The 19,750-nt window shown below is 57.7% G+C and overlaps 7 protein-coding genes across 7 annotated transcripts in view; 3 read left to right on the forward strand and 4 right to left on the reverse strand.

Moving 5' to 3' along the window:
* Positions 1-723, reverse strand: part of ASPACDRAFT_1874402 (cytochrome P450) — a gene marked incomplete at its 3' end in the record, with an annotated part of 3,156 nt that extends 2,433 nt beyond the window's left edge. Inside the window, exon 1 of the mRNA XM_020198037.1 lies at positions 31-723. Within this exon, the coding sequence (XP_020053364.1) occupies positions 31-411 (381 nt within the window). The 5' untranslated portion in view covers positions 412-723. The remainder of the gene's footprint in view (positions 1-30) is intronic.
* A 263-nt stretch (positions 724-986) lies between these two features.
* On the forward strand, positions 987-1,842 carry ASPACDRAFT_33834 (SDR family oxidoreductase; the record flags this gene model as incomplete). The annotated part of the gene is made up of 2 exons (XM_020199994.1): positions 987-1,646; positions 1,708-1,842. The coding sequence occupies 2 exons, from the start codon at positions 987-989 to the stop codon at positions 1,840-1,842; spliced, it is 795 nt and encodes a 264-aa protein (XP_020053365.1).
* Positions 1,843-2,445: 603 nt separating this feature from the next.
* On the reverse strand, positions 2,446-3,217 carry ASPACDRAFT_63327 (glutathione S-transferase family protein; the record flags this gene model as incomplete). The annotated part of the gene is made up of 2 exons (XM_020203880.1): positions 2,446-3,099; positions 3,188-3,217. The coding sequence occupies 2 exons, from the start codon at positions 3,215-3,217 to the stop codon at positions 2,446-2,448; spliced, it is 684 nt and encodes a 227-aa protein (XP_020053366.1).
* Positions 3,218-3,908: 691 nt separating this feature from the next.
* Positions 3,909-10,445, reverse strand: ASPACDRAFT_34099 (uncharacterized protein; the record flags this gene model as incomplete). The annotated part of the gene is made up of 2 exons (XM_020200016.1): positions 3,909-5,123; positions 5,241-10,445. The coding sequence occupies 2 exons, from the start codon at positions 10,443-10,445 to the stop codon at positions 3,909-3,911; spliced, it is 6,420 nt and encodes a 2,139-aa protein (XP_020053367.1).
* A 725-nt stretch (positions 10,446-11,170) lies between these two features.
* Positions 11,171-16,170, forward strand: ASPACDRAFT_63329 (uncharacterized protein; the record flags this gene model as incomplete). Its single annotated transcript, XM_020203881.1, has 3 exons — positions 11,171-12,816; positions 12,892-15,184; positions 15,700-16,170. 3 exons carry the CDS (start codon positions 11,171-11,173, stop codon positions 16,168-16,170), a joined length of 4,410 nt encoding a protein of 1,469 aa, XP_020053368.1.
* Positions 16,171-16,823: 653 nt separating this feature from the next.
* On the forward strand, positions 16,824-18,263 carry ASPACDRAFT_46556 (questin oxidase family protein; the record flags this gene model as incomplete). The annotated part of the gene is made up of 1 exon (XM_020201804.1): positions 16,824-18,263. One exon carries the CDS (start codon positions 16,824-16,826, stop codon positions 18,261-18,263), a length of 1,440 nt encoding a protein of 479 aa, XP_020053369.1.
* A 746-nt stretch (positions 18,264-19,009) lies between these two features.
* On the reverse strand, positions 19,010-19,648 carry ASPACDRAFT_9498 (uncharacterized protein; the record flags this gene model as incomplete). The annotated part of the gene is made up of 1 exon (XM_020206133.1): positions 19,010-19,648. A coding segment is annotated over one exon (639 nt), but the record flags the coding sequence as incomplete, so codon positions are not given.
* Between the last annotated feature and the right edge of the window lie 102 nt (positions 19,649-19,750).

Genomic DNA, 19,750 nt, shown 5'->3' on the forward strand with positions numbered 1-19,750 from the left:
AGGAGGAGGAGGAGGAGGAGGAGGAGCCACCTCGAGCTTGTTCGGGTTCCGGCGTTGACGACGAGGATCTTTGGGGAATTCGGGCCGGTTGGGATGATGGACGAAGATGTCATCCCAGGCTTGATAGCTCGTATAGCTCAGCTCGTTGGGCCGGATGCGTACCACGTCTCCATACCGCCAGTGCATCTGAGCTTGCAGGTGGGTGCGATCGCCTTTCATCTGGTGATAACACCATGGCAGGCTAGTCATGCGCCACAACAGCGGACCTGGGTATGCACGCAATGGGTGGAAGAACAGATTGTAAACAGCGCTGACGATGATGGCCAGTAGTGCTGCAGTCACCAGCACCAGCCCTGCCAAACTGACAGTGCGAGCCAGAGACGTCTCAAATCCCTCTAAGTAAGCAAACATGACGAATGCTTGCTTGTATATGTGCGGTGTTGTGTTGAATTGTCGTGGTTGTCTTCCGTCTCATAGCACCCGGCTTATACAATCACGTCTTTACAGAATCCTGATACTTAAAGCTTCACCGAGTACGAAGAAGTCATAAACAGCAAGCATCGTGCCATGAGCTGAAGTTCGTGACATGAGAGGATAGCGGGTTGCCGGAGTGTCGGGCCTCGGGGCAAGCGTTGAGCCCGAACCCCCCGCGACGCCCGAGTCCCACTGAGTCTCTCATTCGGAGGACCACCCTTCTTTACCTTCCCCGAATGCTTCCCCGATCTTTGTTTGGACGGAAAACACCCTCCTCTGGATATCTAATGGACATCTAATGAGGTCCGCATGGAGGTGTGATATTCAATCTTCGAACAGACTCATATGCTGCCCCCCCCTCCCTTTCCCCCGGCTGAGCCGACGACGTATAAGGAGAGGTGGGGAATGGAAGCCCCAAACAAGAAATTGTCCATCTTCCAAGCACATCTTCCCCCCTCCTCCTAAACTCGCAACATTCCACATATCTTCCCTCACTTCGGACACATCACACAATGACTGTCTCTTCTGCTCCCTACTGCCTCGCCGGGCAGGTCGCTTTGGTTACTGGCTCTGGCCGGGGGATTGGCGCGGCGATCGCGGTTGAACTGGGCCGCCTGGGCGCCAGCGTGGTGGTAAACTACGCGAACTCCTCGGCAGCAGCAGAGAAGGTCGTGGCGGAGATCCAGAGCCTGGGGTCGGCCGCGATCGCGATCCAGGCGGACGTGCGGGAGGTGTCGCAGACGGTGAGGCTGATGGACGAAGCCGTGGCGCACTTTGGTGGACTGGACATTGTGTGTAGCAACGCCGGGGTCGTTAGCTTCGGTCACCTGGGAGAGGTCACCGAGGAGGAGTTCGATCGCGTGTTCAGCCTCAATACACGCGGCCAGTTCTTCGTCGCCCGAGAGGCCTACCGCCACCTGAACGAGGGCGGTCGCATTATCCTCATGTCTTCCAACACTGCCCACGACTTCAGTGTCCCCAAGCACTCCCTCTACTCTGGCTCCAAGGGAGCAATTGACTCCTTCGTACGTGTCTTTGCCAAGGACTGCGGTGATAAAAAGATCACTGTCAACGCCGTGGCCCCCGGCGGCACGGTCACCGACATGTTCCACGCGGTTTCCCACCACTACATCCCGAATGGCGAGAAGTATACCGCCGAGGAGCGGCAACAGGTATGGTGGATCCGACTCCTTCGCGCGCGCTCTCTCTTTTCTGATATTGATTGTTTTTCAGATGGCCGCTCATGCTTCACCTTTGATGCGTAATGGATTTCCCTTGGACATTGCACGCGTGGTGTGCTTTCTGGCCAGCAAGGAGGGTGAATGGGTAAATGGAAAGTCCTTGACGGTGGATGGAGGAGCAGCCTGAGATTGGGGAGTAAAAAGTCTCTGGCGCATCTATCGCGAAAGAGATTCATTTTAATATTCACACTTTTGCTTTCGATTTCTTAAAGATCTCGCCCATCTTCCTTGCCTTGTACCCCCGCTCTGGGAACCTAGACAGTCCCGGATTTTCGATCCCACAGAGACAGAGAAACTGGTGACATCGGGGCATATCTTCTGTGGCCTGGGTAAAACACAACACTCTTGTCCTGTGGGTAGAATTGGGCAAAAACAAGGCTGAGATGCCGACTGCGCTGTCAACAACTGCCAATAATTCATTTGCAACTGCTTTTGCTCTTCTGTGTATTGGGTATTTTGTATTGTATCTCTCCATTACCATATCGAAGGAAATGATGTACCATTACAACCTGCATGCTGTTGCAGCGAAGTCCGTATCCAGCAGATACACTCGAAACTCCTAAACAGAGGACTCTATCGTTATGAAAAGAATGTTCTATGTTCGTGGTCAAAAGCCCATCCGGATGCCTCATTCTCTCCTAATTACCTGACAGTGCTGTAGGTATGTCCTTTGACGAGTGGAAAACCACTCCCCACCACCGGTGTCAACCCAGGCGAAACCAAAATATCTCTACTCGGCCGCCTCGCCTGTCACCGTCGCCATGGGAATATCCAGCAAGCGCAACTCGCCCGCCACGGCCCTGAACATTGGCGTCTCGTAGACCTCATAATACCACTCCCAGAAGCGGGGGTAGTCTGCGCGCAGCAAGGGGTGGAGGACCATGACGGCGCCGAACAGCATGCCGACGACAAACAGATCAGCCAGCGTCATCTGGGCGCCGACGAGGTAGCGATGCTGGGGCTGCCGAAGATGGTCGTCGAGCAAGCGGCAGTCGCGACGCACGATGCGCAGGCACTCGCCGCAGTCCTGGGGCCCATTGACCGGCTTCCCTTTGCCGAGCAAGGGCAGAATGAGCGCCCCGACAGCGGGCAGCAGGTCCGCGTTCACCAGCGACATCCATTTGACGATCTCGTAGAATTCGCGCCGCGTGGCGCCCAGCAGCGGGGTCGTGTCACTCTGGCCTGTGATGTACAGCGCGATCGCGATACACTCGGTCAGCACGTGGCCGTCATTCCCGACCAGGGTCGGAACTTGGCCCAGCGGGTTGACCTGAAGGAGTCTCGCATAGTTCTCCGGGTTCTCGGTCTTGTCGGCGTACACGATGTCCAGTTCGATCCCCTGCGCGCGGGCGACGGCGAGGATTGCGGTCGAGCGGGGATTCGGCTGGGATGGGGATGGGTTAGTTCTGGTTGGACTTCAAAGAAAGGGAGTGGGAAAAGGAGTGGGGGGGGGGGGGGGAAAGGGCCAATACGTTGTGAGTATAGATGGTTCCGAAAGCCATTTCAAGGAGACTACTTGTTCTGTCTGGAAACAATGGACGACAAAAGGCCTGGCTAAGTAAGGGGCTTGTCTTCCTGGGTTGTCGCTGTGGACTTTTATCTGGTTTTATCTGGGATTTGGCGACCCGGCTCAGAACCACTTAGGGTTGTCCGAGCCCCGAAGACGTCAATATCCAAGTCTCCGAACATCTTGCCCTCCAGGAAGAACTCCGTGCCAAGTCCGCATCAAGAATCACCTTACGGGCAGAAGAGCGCAAACTGTGATTCGTACCCGACATTTGACAAGCTCGGCAGAGTCGAGCGAACCAGTTGATCGGTTTTCTGATTCCAAGCACCAAAACCATCTATAGTTTCATACCAAGTAGATTGGTAAATAATATGATGGGATGTGGACAACACCCCCGAGATAATATGTGGCTAAGAGTGACATATGCCCAGGAGGTCCAAGAATGAGAATAGAATGACGGAAGAGTTGCGGGTCTAAGGAATGATAAAATCTAAATTAAGGATACGACGAGTAGCAACAGGGGATAAGGGGAATTTTGATTATATCTAATGATGGTGAGCTCAAATCTCGCTCCGATGCTTAAATCGCCCCCCCCCTCCCCTCCCCCCCCCCAAAAGCCTGTTCTTAAGACCAGCCGGGATGGGCAAGATTGTATGCAGGAGCAGTTGATGAAGCATCTTGCTTCTCTACCGTGTTTTATTTCGGTGGAAAACCTGATCCGACCAGGCCTCCTCAGCAGTAGAGAAGGAGCCGATCTTGTGCATGTACCGCACATTCATCGTCACCACGCGGGCCGCTTCCGCCTCCATCCGGCGACGCCGTTCTGTATCCGCACAGATTCGAGGCCGGGCCGCGCCCAGCGGGCCAGATGAGGAGCTCTCAAGCATATGCAGAATCGGCTGACAGGGATGGACTTCAGTAGCGGAATGGTGATGAGTGGTCTGCGTGGCAATGCTCCGTTTCAGCCGGTGTAACCAGGTCGGGACGTCCAAGGCCTCCATAGAGACCCCAAGTTCCTGCTGCACGATGGCCCAAAAGCGACTGGCTGTCAGGCCGGCAAGGACCTTAATCTCCCCGGGGCGCGGCACGGCCGTCAGCCGGGAGATGATCAGGTTGGCAAAGTAGTCCGCGCCGCAGAGGTAGATCCAGTCTTCCGCCGGGTCCTCGCGTGGAAATGCCCCTAGGGCACAGCAGCCGCGGACCACGCGCCAGAGGAAGTCGTCCATGTTGACCACCCCATCGGCAGCAGCACCGATAATAAGTGCTGGGCGGAGCACGGCCACCTTGCCGGCTAGATCCATGCTGCGGGCGGCGGCGCGTTGCAGTATTGCCCCGGTGATCAGCTTCGTACGCCCGTAGGCGTTGGACTGGGCGAGGCTGGAGTGGAGGTGCTGCACCGAGCTTTCCCCCGTCACCGGCTCCAACGCCGCAGTGTCGGGTTCGTCTGGCATCCACTGTGGCCCACCGGACACATACACAAGTCGAGTGATAGTGGCGGCGTCTCGCACGCATTCCGCAAGCTGCAGCGTCGCGTCAATGTTCGTTGCCTGAAGTGTCGCAAAGTTCGCGAACCAGTCGACCGCAGCCCCGTTGTGGATAACTGCGTCTACGTAGTTGGTTGCGTTACCCCCTCGTCCGCCCAGCTGCGCGTCCCATTGCGCCGGCAGTAGCCCCAGCCGCGTCGCGCTCAGATCGCCGGGCCAAACCTCGATTCGGGGAGTAAAGTCGCGGCGCCAGGACCGCAAGAGGCTGGCGCGCTCGACAAGCCGGGCCTTACCCTCGTGGGCCGTGTTACAGCGCACTAGGACCACAACCCGCGTCCGTGGAAAGCGTTCGAGCAGGCGGGTGAGAATGTTTAATCCGACAAGGCTGGTGCCCCCGGTCAATAACACGCGGCGGGGCTCGAATCGCGAGCTGATGCGGCGAGAAAGACGTCGCACCAGAGTCATCTGCGACCCGGCCACCTTACCGACCAGTCGGCTTAAGGAGGTCTTCTTGGACAGCTCGCGCTCCAAAACAATAGGATGCTTCTTCTGGCAGAGCCGGTCCACCCCTTGACGGATCATGGATTCGAAGGTCTCGGGATCCTCCGTCCTCTCATCGCTGCGCTTCTTCTGCTTGGCCGGGAGGCTTGCCTGCTGACTTCTGAGATAGGAGACGAGTCCCTGCACGCTATCAAGATGCAGAAGACTGGGCACGTCCAAGTGGACGGAGTGGGTCTGGTTGATCCACCGGAGGAACGGAATAATGGTGATTGAATCCAGCCCAATACGAGAGAAGGAATGCACAAGGGAACGATTTGTGGCGGATTGAGGACCGATATGCGATCTCCATGCGAGAAGGGACTGGATTTGGTTGAGTATGGGTGCTGTCAGGGCGTCGGGCAGGTCGGCGGCTGTTTCGGTGGACTTCGCATCGTGTGGCCTCGCTGAGGCGGGATGATACAAATGCAAGGCTTCGAGCTCCTCCAGCGCCAGCCGTTCCAGCCATGTCTGTACCCTGCGACGGTCCAATTTGCCGGATGACATCAATAAGCTCTGGTCGGCTGCTAGAAACACAGCGGGCACCATGTGCAGTGGCAAGAACTCGGCAGCCTTACGGGCGATGGGCTCCATCCACGCCCCCGGCTGATCTTGCGCGCACAGTCTGGCGGCGGCAGGGGAGGGCTCAAGGATAGCGACCAGTTGCATCGCGAGCACGCCTGTGGTGGGATAGCAAACCAGAGCTTGGTCCGTCCTCTCATCCTGCTGTAGGACGTGCTCGATTTCTTCCGGCTCGACGCGCTGGCCCCGGATCTTGATCTGGCTATCCCTGCGGCCGAGAAAGACTAGGTCGCCCTGCTCGTTAAATCGAACCAAATCGCCTGTCAAGTAGACCGGGTAAAGATAAAGACAATCAATACCATAGGTCTCGAGCCACGGGGCACTGGGGAGAAACAGCGCCTCCGTCTTGGCCGGGTTGTTGATATAGCCATTAGCCACCGCGGGACCCTGAATTGCCAGTTCGCCCACCATACCCAGCGGCATGAGAAACTTGTGATTTTGCGGGTCAACAACCCAGAGATGACACCCAATGCTCTTGCCGATGACAGCTGGCGACAAGAATTGGGGCACCCGGTCAACGAACGTGCACTGCACGCAACATTCGGTGGGACCGTAGGTGTTCTGGAGATTGCAGCGATTCGCCCAGGTCTGGACGTGATATTGATGCATCGGCTCACCCCCAAGGCGCAGCACTTGCAAATCGGGCACCTCGTGCGGTTGGAGCATCCTGGCAACGGATGGCGTCAGGTCGACGGCCGTGGCGGCAAATGCGTTGATATTGTCGGCTAGCCGTAACAGACGGTCCTCATCTTGTGGGACGCAGATGCAACCCCCACTCAGGAGGGTCGCGAAGATGTCGGCAATGCACGTATCAAAGCTGTAGCTTGCGAACTGCAGCAGGCGAGATTGGCGCTTGTAAAGCCCGGCTGCGATCTGACTTTCGAGCCCGCTGGTGACCTGTCGGTGGAGCAGGACCACTCCCTTGGGGGCCCCCGTTGACCCGGAGGTGAAGATGCAGTAGGCCGGGCGGTCTGGCGACGTCTGCAGCTCGAAGAAACCGTCGTCCGGCGCCACGGACGGAGTGTCCCAGATGCTCTGGAAATTGACCACAAGGGGTCCGATGTCAGCCACCAGATGGTGGGTTGCAGACGTGCAGAGCACGCGGTCCGCCTTGGCCGCCTGGATCATATACCGGATGCGCTGCGGTGGTAGTGCGGGGTCCAGCAGGAGGAAGGCGTGGCCTGCTGTCAGGATGCTCAGCATAGCCACGACGGCCGCGGCAGACTTAGGGTAGCAGATGGGGACAATCTGCCCTGGCTTGCAGGGTAGCAAGGGCGCGAGCCGCGAGGCCAGGCGCCAGACCAGGCTCCGAAGCTCCTCGTAGGTGTACCGCGCGTCCCACCCGTGAAGGGCTTCGGAGTCCGGCCAAGCGTGCGCTTTGGCAAAGATTCGTTCATGGAGGCACTCGCGGTGGTCAATCAGTTCGCCGCGGCTCATGCGCAGAACGGCGGGCACGCTCTCCTTATCCAGGAGACTCAGGTCTCGGAGTAATGTTGTCGGATCCTGCGTGGTGTGTAGGGCGTCAAAGGCGTGACTGAATTGCTGAGCCATCATCTGCATCTCCCACGAGGAGAAGACCACTGGGTCATACAACAGCTTGACCCTGAGAATCTGGGCTTGTGGAAAGCACTCGACAACCAGAGGGTAGTCCACGTAGCCATCTGCGGTTCCGAGCTCGATCTCGTGGATCATGTGGAGCGGATCCGGGGCATCTCCATCCATCTCGGGCTGGATAATCAGGAGAGTGGTGAAGGAGGCAGCCGCCGCCGGCCCAGGCCCTAGTGCCTTGATGTTCTGCAGACCATAATGCTGATAGACTCCCACGAGTGCCGCTTGAGTTTGCAATTCGTCGAGAAACTGCGCCACTGAGGTGGTTCCCTCCACTTGGATGCGCATAGGAACCGTGGCAATGGCAGGTCCCACCACTGTCTCTGCGTCTGGGCAACTCGCTAGGGCTCTTCCGTGAATAGTGGTACCAAATATCACATCCGACTCGCCATGAACTTTGGAGATCAGCAGTGCCAACGCCCCTTGGATTGTCGTAGCCTGCGTGGTCGCGGATCGTCGCGGCGGAATGGAGATTTCGAAGGGGAGATGATCCGAGGCACGAGACTTCGCATGATCTAGGGTCAGCTGAGGAAAGACCGTCCCACTGAATGACTCGAATTTGTTCCGCCAGAAGCTGATCGCGGCTTCGGAGCTCTCCTGTTCAACCGCGGCACGGGCGAATCGGGAGAATGGAGTCAAAGGGCTCGGAGTCTCCTTCCTGTACATTTTTTGCATCAAATCCAGAATCAGATGGGTGGACCAGCGGTCGTAGATGGCATGATGTACTCGCCAGCGCCAGATCAACCTCTCATGCTCTGGGTCTGTGTCCAGAGAGTGACAGAACAGGGGCGACCCGCAGCTCATGGGAGGCACAAAGACTGGCAACGCCCCTTGCGGAACAGCTATTCCTGGGTCCGCTGACGGCCGCAGGGTGACATTGTGTGACCTGCCGTTGGGATCTCGAATGATGCGGGTGCGCAGAATAGGCGTCCCCGCGAGTACTCGGAGCCAGGCCTCTTGGAAGGCTGCCACAGTCCATGAGACTGGCAGGTGGAAGGCGTGTTCCGCCACATACGCCCCTGCGTGAATCTCACTCAGAGCCATAAGTCCTGTCTGCAGAGCTGTACAAGGGTAGATATCCTCAATCATCTTTGGATCGACGGCACAGTCCCTGGCTGCCCTCAGTAGAAGTTCTTGGAGAATATCTTGGGCCGTGCCTTCGAATTCCGTGCTTCGTTTTATGTGGCTAGGCTCCGTCAATGACCTCGTTTTGTTGTGCTTCATGATGAAGTCTACTAGCTCACTCAAGGTGGGATGCAGAAACAAGTCGGACATGGCAAGGAGTATACCCTCGCGTCGCAGCTCCTTGCACGCTCGCATCGCGGATAGGGAGTTGCCACCCAGGATAAAAAAACTTAACGTGGGCTTGATCTCTGTTAGCTCAATAGCCAGCACACTTGCCCAAACCTGGGCGACCCTGCGAACCAAGATAGGGTCCAGATCGCGGGAGTCCGCCCCACGCGGAGGTCGCAGGTCCATCAGGTCGGAGACTGCTTGCTGCTCTGCTAAGTGAATAATGCCTTTTCGATTCAGCTTGCCGTTTTGCAGCCGGGGAAGCTTTTCAACCTCCAAGCCCCCGATGGGTATCATGTAGCGGGGCAGCGTCTGAACGAGCCACTCGAAGGCGCAGCGCAGTCGGGCCTCAGACGAGGACGCACTCGTTCCCTTGCGCTCGAGCACCACAACGACCACGAGGACTGGTCCTTCGGAGTTGCCCTTCAGGGTCGCTACAGTAACGGCCAGCTCCTTCACGTCAGCTAGCGCCAGCAGCAGCTTCTCCTCCACCTCCTGCGGCTCAAAGCGCTGGCCCGCAATCTTCAATTGTGAATCAATGCGTCCGTGATGCACCAGAACCGCATTTGGCCCCGCCTGACTGAAAAGGTCCCCCGAATGGACCACGACGGGATGGCCGATCGGTTGGTCGTCAGGTGCATCGATTTCGCCGTTTCGCAGGTAACCCATGAAGTTGGTATGGCTTTCGACAACGAGCTGGCCTGAATGGCCTGTCGGGACCTCTAAGCGTGCCTCGTCTACGATCGAGCACCGACAACAGGCCAGCGGACGACCGGCGTTTAGCGCCCCAGGGCTCTGCTCGCCGACCAGCCCGGCGAGGACCATCAGCGTCTCCGAAGAACCGTAGTTCCAATAGACCTTCACGTGGGGCAACCAGATCGACGCCACGTCTGAGTGTATGGGTTCGCCGGCGAGCACGACGCGAGTCAAGGACGGGACAGCGCTGGGGTTCATGATCCGTAAGGCGGACGAAGGCAGTGTGGTTCGGGTGGCACTGAACAGCGAAATGGCCTCCTCCAGGCTGTGAGACTTTTCGGCTTCGGTGGGAATGCAAAGACACCCCCCTGCCGCCAGGGTCGACAGAGAATCGATGATGTTCACGGCCCAGCCGAAAGAAGGAAAGAGGAAATTACGCACGGTGGAGTCGATTTCCAAGACCTTGGCCACGTTCACGGCCATTGTACTCAAACTTACATGGCTGTGAACGACGCCTTTCGGTTCTCCTGTGCTGCCGGATGTGAAAAAGACGATGGCAGGTGCCAGGGGATCAACCTCCGGGAAGTGATTCCGAGCTGCCGGGGACTTGCACGTCGGCTGGCTCAGGTCCAAAGCAAGATTGATCACTCCTGGAAGCTCGAAATCTGAGGAGCGAGAGGACGGATTAATTAGATGAGTGAACCTGCCGGTGCGGATGATGCTGTGAATCCGCGCAGTTGGCAGCGAGGCATTGAGGGGGGCCGCCACAGCACCGAGGTGGAGGACAGCCAGGAGAGCCACAATGGCGATGGGAGAGGACTCTGCCACGATGGCCACGCGGGCCCCCAGAGACAGGTTTTGTTGTAGCAGCTGACTGGCGCTTGCCTGCACTGAGCTCCAGAGGCGGTCGAAATCGTACTCTCCGGAACTCGCGACGAGGCACACCCGCGATGGATGCAGTCGAGCCTGGGCTTGGATCAAAGTGGAAGGTCGGGTTCTCACGTGAAAAAGCTTACCCCCCATTTGAAAACCGCTCTCTGGCGGATGGTGACAGGTATTAGGCAGGTCATCGGTGGTGCCGGTCATTGTGCTGTGGGGAAAGATGTAGTAGAAGACGGGAAGCAGGAAAGAAACACAGCGACCCTTAAAAAGTAGGCCCACTGGGAGATTTCTAGTGTCTTGTATACTAATGCTCTACGTAACATACCGGCTGGGCGTCGTCTTACAGTCTTCTGAGGATCGGAAAAAAGTGCATTGGAGTCGTGAGCCCATCGTCACAATGTTGATTAGTTTCAACATCCCCTCGTTCCAGGGTTCAGAAAGGGGGTGGGAAAATGACAATGACCCGATCAAAATTGGCTCGGGGATCGGATCTGGTCATGAGAGGCTTAGTTTGTGCCATCAGCTGCTCGGGCTTCATGCGGTTGGTTGGGTTGCTTGTCCGTCTGTCCATCGCCAGACACTGGTAGGTCCCCCTAAGCTTGCTACGCATGGCGCGGGCGTCGGCCCTATGCCGGTGGGCCATTGTCCGACCACGGTCTTCACTCGGTCCCAGAGGTGTTTTCTTACCCTGCAAACTGCTGACTGGAGGGACGAAAGGCAATCCGGCCGTTGCCAGTGCATCGTGTCTGCGAATGCTCTATAACCAAAGGCATGCTTGATTTACCGAGCGAGTCGTTTGGCTCCGGCGGTGACTTATAGGCCACCACATCCTGAACCGAATCTCGCACAGATAGCTCAGTTGAAAGATGTTTCCCCAGGGTCTTAAAGAGTACTATGCATCCGAGGTTCAAGGTCTCTGTACAGAGCCCCAGAAGCAGAATGTCTTGCACCACGATCTCCACGGCTTTGATGTTGACGATATCGTCCGCACCGCAGCCGCGCACAACACCCCCGCATGGCACGTCTGCAGTGCTGCTTGGTGCATTATTTTGAGTCGTCACACTGCTCACAGTACGTCGAACATTTGGACCGCATGTGAGACCTTCAAGGCGGCGGAAAAGGGGAGCAGGTCGAGCCCTTGGGTCCACGTTGATGCTTCTATCGACGAGGACTCTTCATTCCTGGACTTGCTCCAATCCGGGTTGAACATCAACACGGATGAGGATCCATCCGTCAAGGGTCCACCACATTGTGTGGCGGTGTTGTATTCACGCCCGGTGGCTGAATTGCCCGGTCCCCCCGAAATGCCCTCGGGGTTGACCATCCAGCTCTTTTCCCAACGTCACAGAACAATCCAGGCGATTTGCCACTACCCACGCTGGCTCTCGGCGCATTATACCAAAAAGCTAATCGACCACGGCTTGCACCTCTTACGCCACATCGTACACCACCGCAGCTGGACCACTCTCTTACTCCGCGACATCTCCATGGCCTCTCTGCATGAAGAGCTGCAGTTGCGCCGGCACAGTCTTCCGGGGCGAAGCGTAACCGAAATGACAGTAGGACCGGTACACCAACTCGTCCGCCGCCAGGCCCGAAAAACCCCATCTTCCCCGGCTATCGAGGGCCGGGATAGCGAGATCATCTCTTACTGGATGTTAGATCAGATGACGGACCTGATGGCTGCTGACTTGACCCAACGGCTGATGGCTGTCCCAGCCCGGCCCCTGGCAACGGGTCTAGCGACAGAAGAAGGCCTGGTCATCGGCATCATGTTGCAGCGATCCCCCGCAGTGATCATCACGATCCTGGCATGCTGGAAGGCTCGCTGTGCCATCGTCCTGGTCGACCCGAGCCAACCTGTTCCCCGAAATGCCCACATACTGGAAGACTGCGACTGCGCTCTGGTGGTGGTGGACAATTCCTGGACCGGCGAACTGGCTCCGGACATTGCCTGGCAGTATGACTTTGGGCAGCTGCGCCGGCGAGCGAACGCATGCCCCGTACCCCCAGAGAACTATGCAGGATCCGAGGTTGATCTCTCGCAGGATCTGTTCCAACCCGCATGGATTCGCGTCACATCGGGCTCCACGGGAAGGCCCAAATGCTGTCTGCATAGTCATGCTGCTTTTGGGGCCTCCATTGCCAGCTACGCCGGTCGGATTCGGGCGTCCAAAACACTACTCTTCTTCAATCCAATCTCTTCCGCCTCGGGGACGCCAATCTGGAGCTTCCTCAGTAACGGCGGCTGTGTCTGCATACCTCCCTTGGAGGAGATCACGATGGATTTAGCCGGCTGTGTGGCCCGGTATGGCATTGAGGACGTGTGTATCACGCCCTCAGCTATCGCGCTCACCACCCCTGATGCTGTGCCGTCCCTGAAAACCATTTCTTTAGTCGGCGAAGCGGTGCCGCCGACCCTGGCCCAGACATGGAGCCGGCATGTCTCGTTGTTGATCGGCTACGGAGCTACGGAGATGAACTCCCATGCGCTGCCATTTCATGACGATTCGTAAGTACTCCACATCCGTTCTCTTACCGGCGACATCTTCGCACACAAAGACCCACGCGCTGAGACTTGCTGCAGCACAGGGTGTCTCCCGCCTGGCCATCCCCTTCCCACGTCTGACTATTCACTATACATGCTACAACCCGGCACGGCCAGACTTTGTCCGTTATACGTTCCTGGAGAAATTTGCCTCAGCTCGACCTACATGAGTGCCGGGTATATTGGGCGTTCCGAAGCGACAAGGCAGGTGTTTCAGCCTCATCCCTTCCCCGGCGATGCGGGGCACGCCTGGATATATCGAACCGGGGACCTCGGCATGTTCATCGCGGCTGGTACGTTTATTCTCCTCGGTCGAGTCGATTTTCAGTTTAAGATTGATGGATACCGGATCCAGCCGGAGGAGGTCGAGGCCATCGTCAACCAAGTGCCGCACGTGATGAAAAGCCGAGTCATGCTTGCCCAGTCCGCGGCGGGCAGGCCGATTTCAGTTTGTTGTGTGATGCTGCAGCGGAGCGCTGGCAGCGATGGGGAGCAGGGAGGATCGGCCACTGCTGGGTGGCAGGAATTCGTGGTGGCAGCGGACCACGCGTGCAGCGCCCAATTGCCTGCATACATGAGGCCCCATCGATGGCTGCAGTTTGACACATTTCCCGAAACGCCATCGGCCAAGACGGACACGAAGGCACTTCTTCTGCTTGCGCAAGCACGCATCAACCAAGAAGCAGAAACCAGTCGGGCGGGGGTTGCCGTGAAAGAGGCACCGGGAAACAGCCTCTCCCCCGGCGGCCTCCTGTTTCTAGCCCTGGTCCTTGAGGTATTGACGGGCGAAAATCCCGATCGTCCTACCGCGCAGGTCCGCGACCAGATGGAATCTCTGTCGTTCATTGCAAACGGAGGGACCTCGTTATTGGCACTTCAAACTCGGGCGCGGTGTCGCAGTCACGGGTTGAGCATCAACATTGAGGAGCTATTCACCCCGAAGAGCCTGAGCACCATCGCCTCGACTATCCCCGCGATGGTTGAAGAGGATACTGTCGACCACCAGAAGGCAGGGAGATCTCTACAATCTGTTACCAAGGTTCTCGTCCCACGGCTCCCCGTTGGGTTGAGGCATGAACCGTCGGATTATGAAGCCGTGTTCCCAGTGACCTTGCTCCAACGGGAGATGTTCGCAACGAGTCTCTATGACCCCCGACTCTGGATGTTTTACCAGTTCCTCGACCTTTCAAAGTTCCCGTGTAGCTTGTCGCAAATTCAGGAAGCAGTCGGCCAGGTGGTGGCAGCCAAGGCTAATCTACGGACGGTGTTCGTATCGCTGGACGGGCCCACAAATCTGCAGACGGTGAAGACTCCCGATGATGCGTTCAATCTCATTCGCGGCGGGCAAGTTGTCCAGGCTATCTTGAAGCCGATCGTGGTCGATTTCGAGCTTACGCAGGATGATGAGAGCCAAGAGCCGACGACATATCGACGCGAGGATGTGACACGGCCATGGGTCTTTGGGCGCCCGTTATGGCGCGCGGCGTTTCTCAGCAAGCCTCGCTTGCTTGCCTGGACCATCCACCATTCCATTGTGGATGAGTCCATCTCCCAAAACCTGTCCCAGGATCTGCACGCTCTCCTGACAGCCATCGTAAAGCGGGACGAGGGCGACCCAGCTGCATCAGCGGCCCTGTGTCTCGCGCATTCCCGTGCGGCCAAACCGTCCATCGAAGCCTGGGTGGTGGATCATTATGGGGCTAACGGGCTCGACGAGGCTCCTGTACCGTCGAGTGTGCTTCATGGCCAACGAGCCTGGGAATCCTTCCTGGAGGGCGCCATCGCCACCCCGATCCCCGACGATCGCCGCTTGCCGGACGCGGAGCTGCCCGCTCAGCCCCAAGCGACGACGCTGATCGGGGTCGCCTATGGCGCCTGGTGCCGGGCGCACCACCTCACCCCAGCGGCGCTCTTTCACGCAGTGACAGCACTGACGATCGCGCGAACGCTGGGCTGGTGGCGGCCGCACGCGCCACCGCGCGCCGAGGTCACATATTACAGGCTCAGCGCAAACCGGACCACCGTGGAGGGCGCGCAAGCCATGGAAGGGGCCTTGATTTCCATCAGCCCGATGCGTGTCGCGGTGGGGGCCCATAGCAGTGTGCTAGCGACCATCCAGGGGGCGCTGCGAGCCTGGCTGGCGATCCAGGATGAGGATCCATACTACCTCGACGCAGCGCTCGCCCCACCCGATCCCAAACCTGGAGTGCCGCGCCAGCGCCGCTGGGGAAACGTGCTGCTGAATCACATCGTGAGCAGCAGCCCCAAAGACTCGACTGTGCCCGTGCCTGCCTTTCAGGGCGTCGTTCAGGACAGCGCGGGCTTCGCCATGGTCTGGCCATTCGCCGCACTCGAGTTAACCATAGTCGAGCCGGATTCCGCTACCGGCACGACACTACATGTTGGGGCCTTGTCCATCCTGGAACCCGAGGCAACCTGTCAGTTTCTCAAGATCTTCGAGCGCATACTCCGGCTCATTATTGAAGAAGGCCCGGGACCGAGCTGTGCAGACATTGTGCAGCGCGTTTAGATCCTCGCTGGTGCGGCAACGCCGGAAACAGGGTGCGGTGTCGCTATGCTTTCTGATTTCCCGGGCAGTAATCTAGGGGATGTTATCGCTTAATTGACGCGTTGAATACGAACGCAGGGAATCAGTTTGATAATAGTCAACGCGTATAAATACATCTGAATGCCTCCGCCCAGTGATCTAGTAACTGTCCTTTTTCCCTCTCGACCTGCGCGGCCACGTTCCGCGAGACCCAGACAAAAGCCAGCCGATCGCCGCTGATGGCGTCTCCTTCCAATCTCTAGTTCGTACTGCACCCTTTCTTTATCGTCACCCCTCAGTGCTGTGGTAACCTTGACGCCGGTGCATCCAGCGTCGACGCCACCAGCCTCCTGCGTAAGAATGCCGTGGTGACAGGAGCATCGCGCGGCATTGGGGCGCAGATCGCCCGCGTGCTGGCCACCCGTGGGGCCAATGTAGCCCTCTGTTTTGTCTCCGATAGTCAGCGAGCGAATGCGGCAGCTCTCGCGGAGGACCTGCGTGCTATCGGGGTGCGGACGATCTGCATCCAGGAAGATCTCGCTGCGGACGGGGCCGGCCAGCGCATAATTTCCCAAGCCCTAATGGGCCTCGACGTCACAACCATTGACATCCTCATCAACAACGCAGCTCTTGATCCGCCCACTCCTACCCCGGTCGCTGAGAGCGATCCCTCCCTCTTCGACCGGTGTGCCCTGTCTCTCATCATTTGTTTGATAGATGTCTTTCAGATTCGCGCTGACCACGGGACACGATTAGATTCATGCGAGTGAATGCCCGAGCCCCGCTCGAGCTAGTAACTGCCCTGGTGCCCAGACTGCCGCCATCCGGGGGTCGAATTGTTAGCATGTAGGTCAAAAGAGCGGCTGCCAGGTGGTTGTGCAGGGCAGTTGACATTAGGCTGACCACCTCCAATGATGTCAGTTCCTCGGTGCTCTCGCAGCGACCCGATGTGCCATTCGCCGTCTGGGCTGCGTCCAAGGCTGCCTTGGAGTGTCTTTCTCGGTACTGGGCCATGGAGCTAGCGTGTGCCCACAGACTGACCAGCAACGTGGTTGCGATCGGGCCCACGATGACGAACTATCACCGCCATGACCCGCCCGAGGTGCTGGCCGAACTTGCCCAACTACCGAGTGCCGCCAAACGGCTCGCCACACCCGATGACATTGCGCAGATTGTGGCATTCTTGGCCAGCGATGCAGGACGATGGATAAACGGCGAGGTGATTCAGGGGAATGGGGGCATGGTGTTTGGGTAGCGTGAAAAGGTCCCTGAGAGCCAGCCCCGAGTCTCGGATCTCCGACTCTGGGCGCTTCTCCGAGTCCACACGTTGATTGATACCGTAGATTCAATACATAATTCTCGTGGAAGGAAAGCATTTCCTTTTTAGCATGTATTCTGCTGTGATATTCATCTGTCCCTCATCATGACTGCTCACATTGGCCTGTCTGCGCAGCACGTCGTTGACAGCCTCGGCCATCCAGATGGAGCCTCGCGACCTCCCGTGTCCGCCGAGTCCCTGTCGCGTGCCAGCGAGCTGCTTCAGTCCAACCACGACACATGGCACATTTTCTTCCGGGAGGCGACGGGCCACAACCACATGGCCCATAGTATTCTGACCGCGTTGGCTCTTGGTGCTTCTCCCTCGGAGCTCGAGCGCGCCTACACCGACACCGAGGCCATTCAACGCCCGATTCCCGCGGTAGACCCGATGATCCTCACTCGGCTAGACGCGGACCCGCAGGCCCTGGAGTCCCTGCTGGGTTGGTCCGACTTGTACAGCACCTTCCTCACCTACTTTCAATCCCAGATTGACCGCCACGGGTGGCAATCCGTGGTCACCACGTACGTCTTCTCCGAGACGCCGCTGGCGGAGAAGCTCCTGATCAAGCTGTACGAGGGGATGTACCACTCTCTCATCCACCTGGGGCTGGGAATCGAGTTCGGCCAACCGGGCATCATCGCCGAGGCGCTGGCCCAGGCCGCTGCCCACGAAGACGGACACATTGACAAACTTCTGCTCGGGGTCGAGGCGGCGATCGCTGCCAAGGACGACACCCGGACAGAGACGACGGTACCCAAGTCACTTGTGCAGCTCGTTGACGAAGTGCGCAGCCATCCCCGCATCTGGGCGGACTTGCGCTTCGGTGACCGGTGGAATCGCATGCGTGACAGCATCATGGACCGGGCGGCGGACGAGCTGATCCCTATCGCGGCGCAGTTCCGCATTCCGGCGTCGGGGATGATGATGATGGCCGGGGAGCATGCAGACCTACTAACAATACGTACGGCTGAGATGGCCAGCACTGCCGCTTACCTGGCCGGGGCGAGCCAGTCGGCGCGGCGCCCCCGCAAGATCGACTTCTTTCTGATGCACACGGTGACCGCGTCGCTCTTCTTTAGCGTCTTTAATGCCCAGGAGTGGATTCCGCGAGCTATGCGGGTTCGCCTGGTTGAGTGGAAGGGTCGGCTGGACCTGGCTTTCTACGCCTTCTGCAAGTCCCCGGAGTTAGATGCCTGCGTAATCTCCGACTACTCAGATGATTTTACCCGTGATATGGACTGGGCGGCCTTGTACGCTGCGGTGAACCAAGAGCATGACGACGGGCATGTCGCCAAGTTCATGCGCGCCCTGCGTCACGCCGAACGGTTGAGCCGGCCCTACGAGCAGCATCCGGTGTGGGCGGAGCACTTCCCTGTGAAGGGGAACATGTGGATCAAGCTGGCCCGCATGGCCCTGGAGACCACCCGCCATTCACCTCCGGACTTCAAGTGGATCATGGGCACGGGCTTTGATGAGGCCTGGGAACGGCCGGATCTGAAGTTGGCTGAGAATAGGGGCCAGCAGGGGCAATCCGTACCCTGATAAACTTGCTTGTCATTGTCCTAGGTATATCACTACTAGTGAACCCGCGGTCGAGGTTCGTAAGCAAATGCATAGAACCTATCTCATTCATTATGCCGATTTCGTAGTCACATGAACCCCTTCACCCTGGACAATCAGATTTTGCAAGCTACTTGCCAAACAGAAGCATTGATCTTGGATCGGGTGATATCAGTCTATCGATGTGTGTTTAGCTAGCAAAGGTGTCATCGCATGAAAATAAACAATATTCTAAATGAGATAAACAAGTGATACTTTGGGACCATTTCTAAGCATCATACTCTCTCCCACACATATCCACCACCTCGCCGCGCTAGCTAGTATATGCAGAATGTAAGAAATATGATGAAAGCAGGGCGTTCTGGATACGTGTTCCCAGTGATTTCTTGGTTCCTTGGTTGGGTGGTTGGTTGAACTAGCTGAGTTCTCGAGATAGGCAACCCGCCTGGTACATTGCCTGGGATCACGTGGCCAGATTATTCAGCTGCGCCGACACAGACCGTTTGGATTTGGATGCTGCAACCCTGAGAAATACACATTCATGCACAGATGCCACTTCTGGAGACTCAGGGTGAAGTCTAACGGGGACCGGGAAAGGGCAAATAAGGGTGCAACATGGGAAAGTAATACCGCAGCACACCCGTCAAGAGACAGCCGATTGTACCGGGGGGGAAACGGGCGCTACCATTTGTATTCACCACCCCGACATTCTTCATATCATACTGGCCCTCGGGGTCGTCCGCCGCTTCGACCATGGCCGCCGCCAGGTCCAGGTACGAGATGAAGGACTCCTCGTGGTGGAGGTCCAGCCGATGACCTCGCTGCTTGTCCACGGACAAGCCCCCCGGTTTGATGAAAATCGTGGTGACGAGGTCCTGCTCGGAGCGTAGAAATGTCTCAGTCCGTTTTAGGTCATCATAAACATGCTTGGAGGCGGTCAACAAGAACGCCCTTACAAACCACGGCATCCTTTCCGAAAGGTGATCATCAATGGTGGCTGATGACAGCAACACCACCTTCGGTAGCGAGTTCACGCCGCCGTCCGCCGTTCGAAGTTGCTTCAGAGCTGCAATGAGGGTCTGGGCCGTCTGCAGGCCAACATTACAGCCGGGGATATTCGTATTGGTGCTCACAACATGGAAGACGGCCTTCGTTCCCTGCACGCACTGCGCCAGGAGGTTGATGTCGTCAATACCCCCCTCGAAGATCTGGACACTCTTATTGTCGACAGCAGCAGGAGACAAGGCCAAGAGTTTAGCCCGGCTGCGACAATACGCGCGGATCGTTACCGTGGAATCCCGCGATAGGACGTCGAGAAGGGCGGTGCCACAGTTACCGGTAGAACCAATGATAGCATAGGTAGACATACTTGAGGCTTTAGGGACTTCGAGCCCAAAAAAATTCAAGAGTACTCTTCAATGGAATTCCCACACGGCACTACCGAATCCACCACAGGAGGGAGGGGTGTC

This window comes from Aspergillus aculeatus, assembly GCF_001890905.1.
Source record: "Aspergillus aculeatus ATCC 16872 unplaced genomic scaffold ASPACscaffold_15, whole genome shotgun sequence".
Classification (NCBI taxonomy): Eukaryota; Fungi; Ascomycota; class Eurotiomycetes; order Eurotiales; family Aspergillaceae; genus Aspergillus; species Aspergillus aculeatus.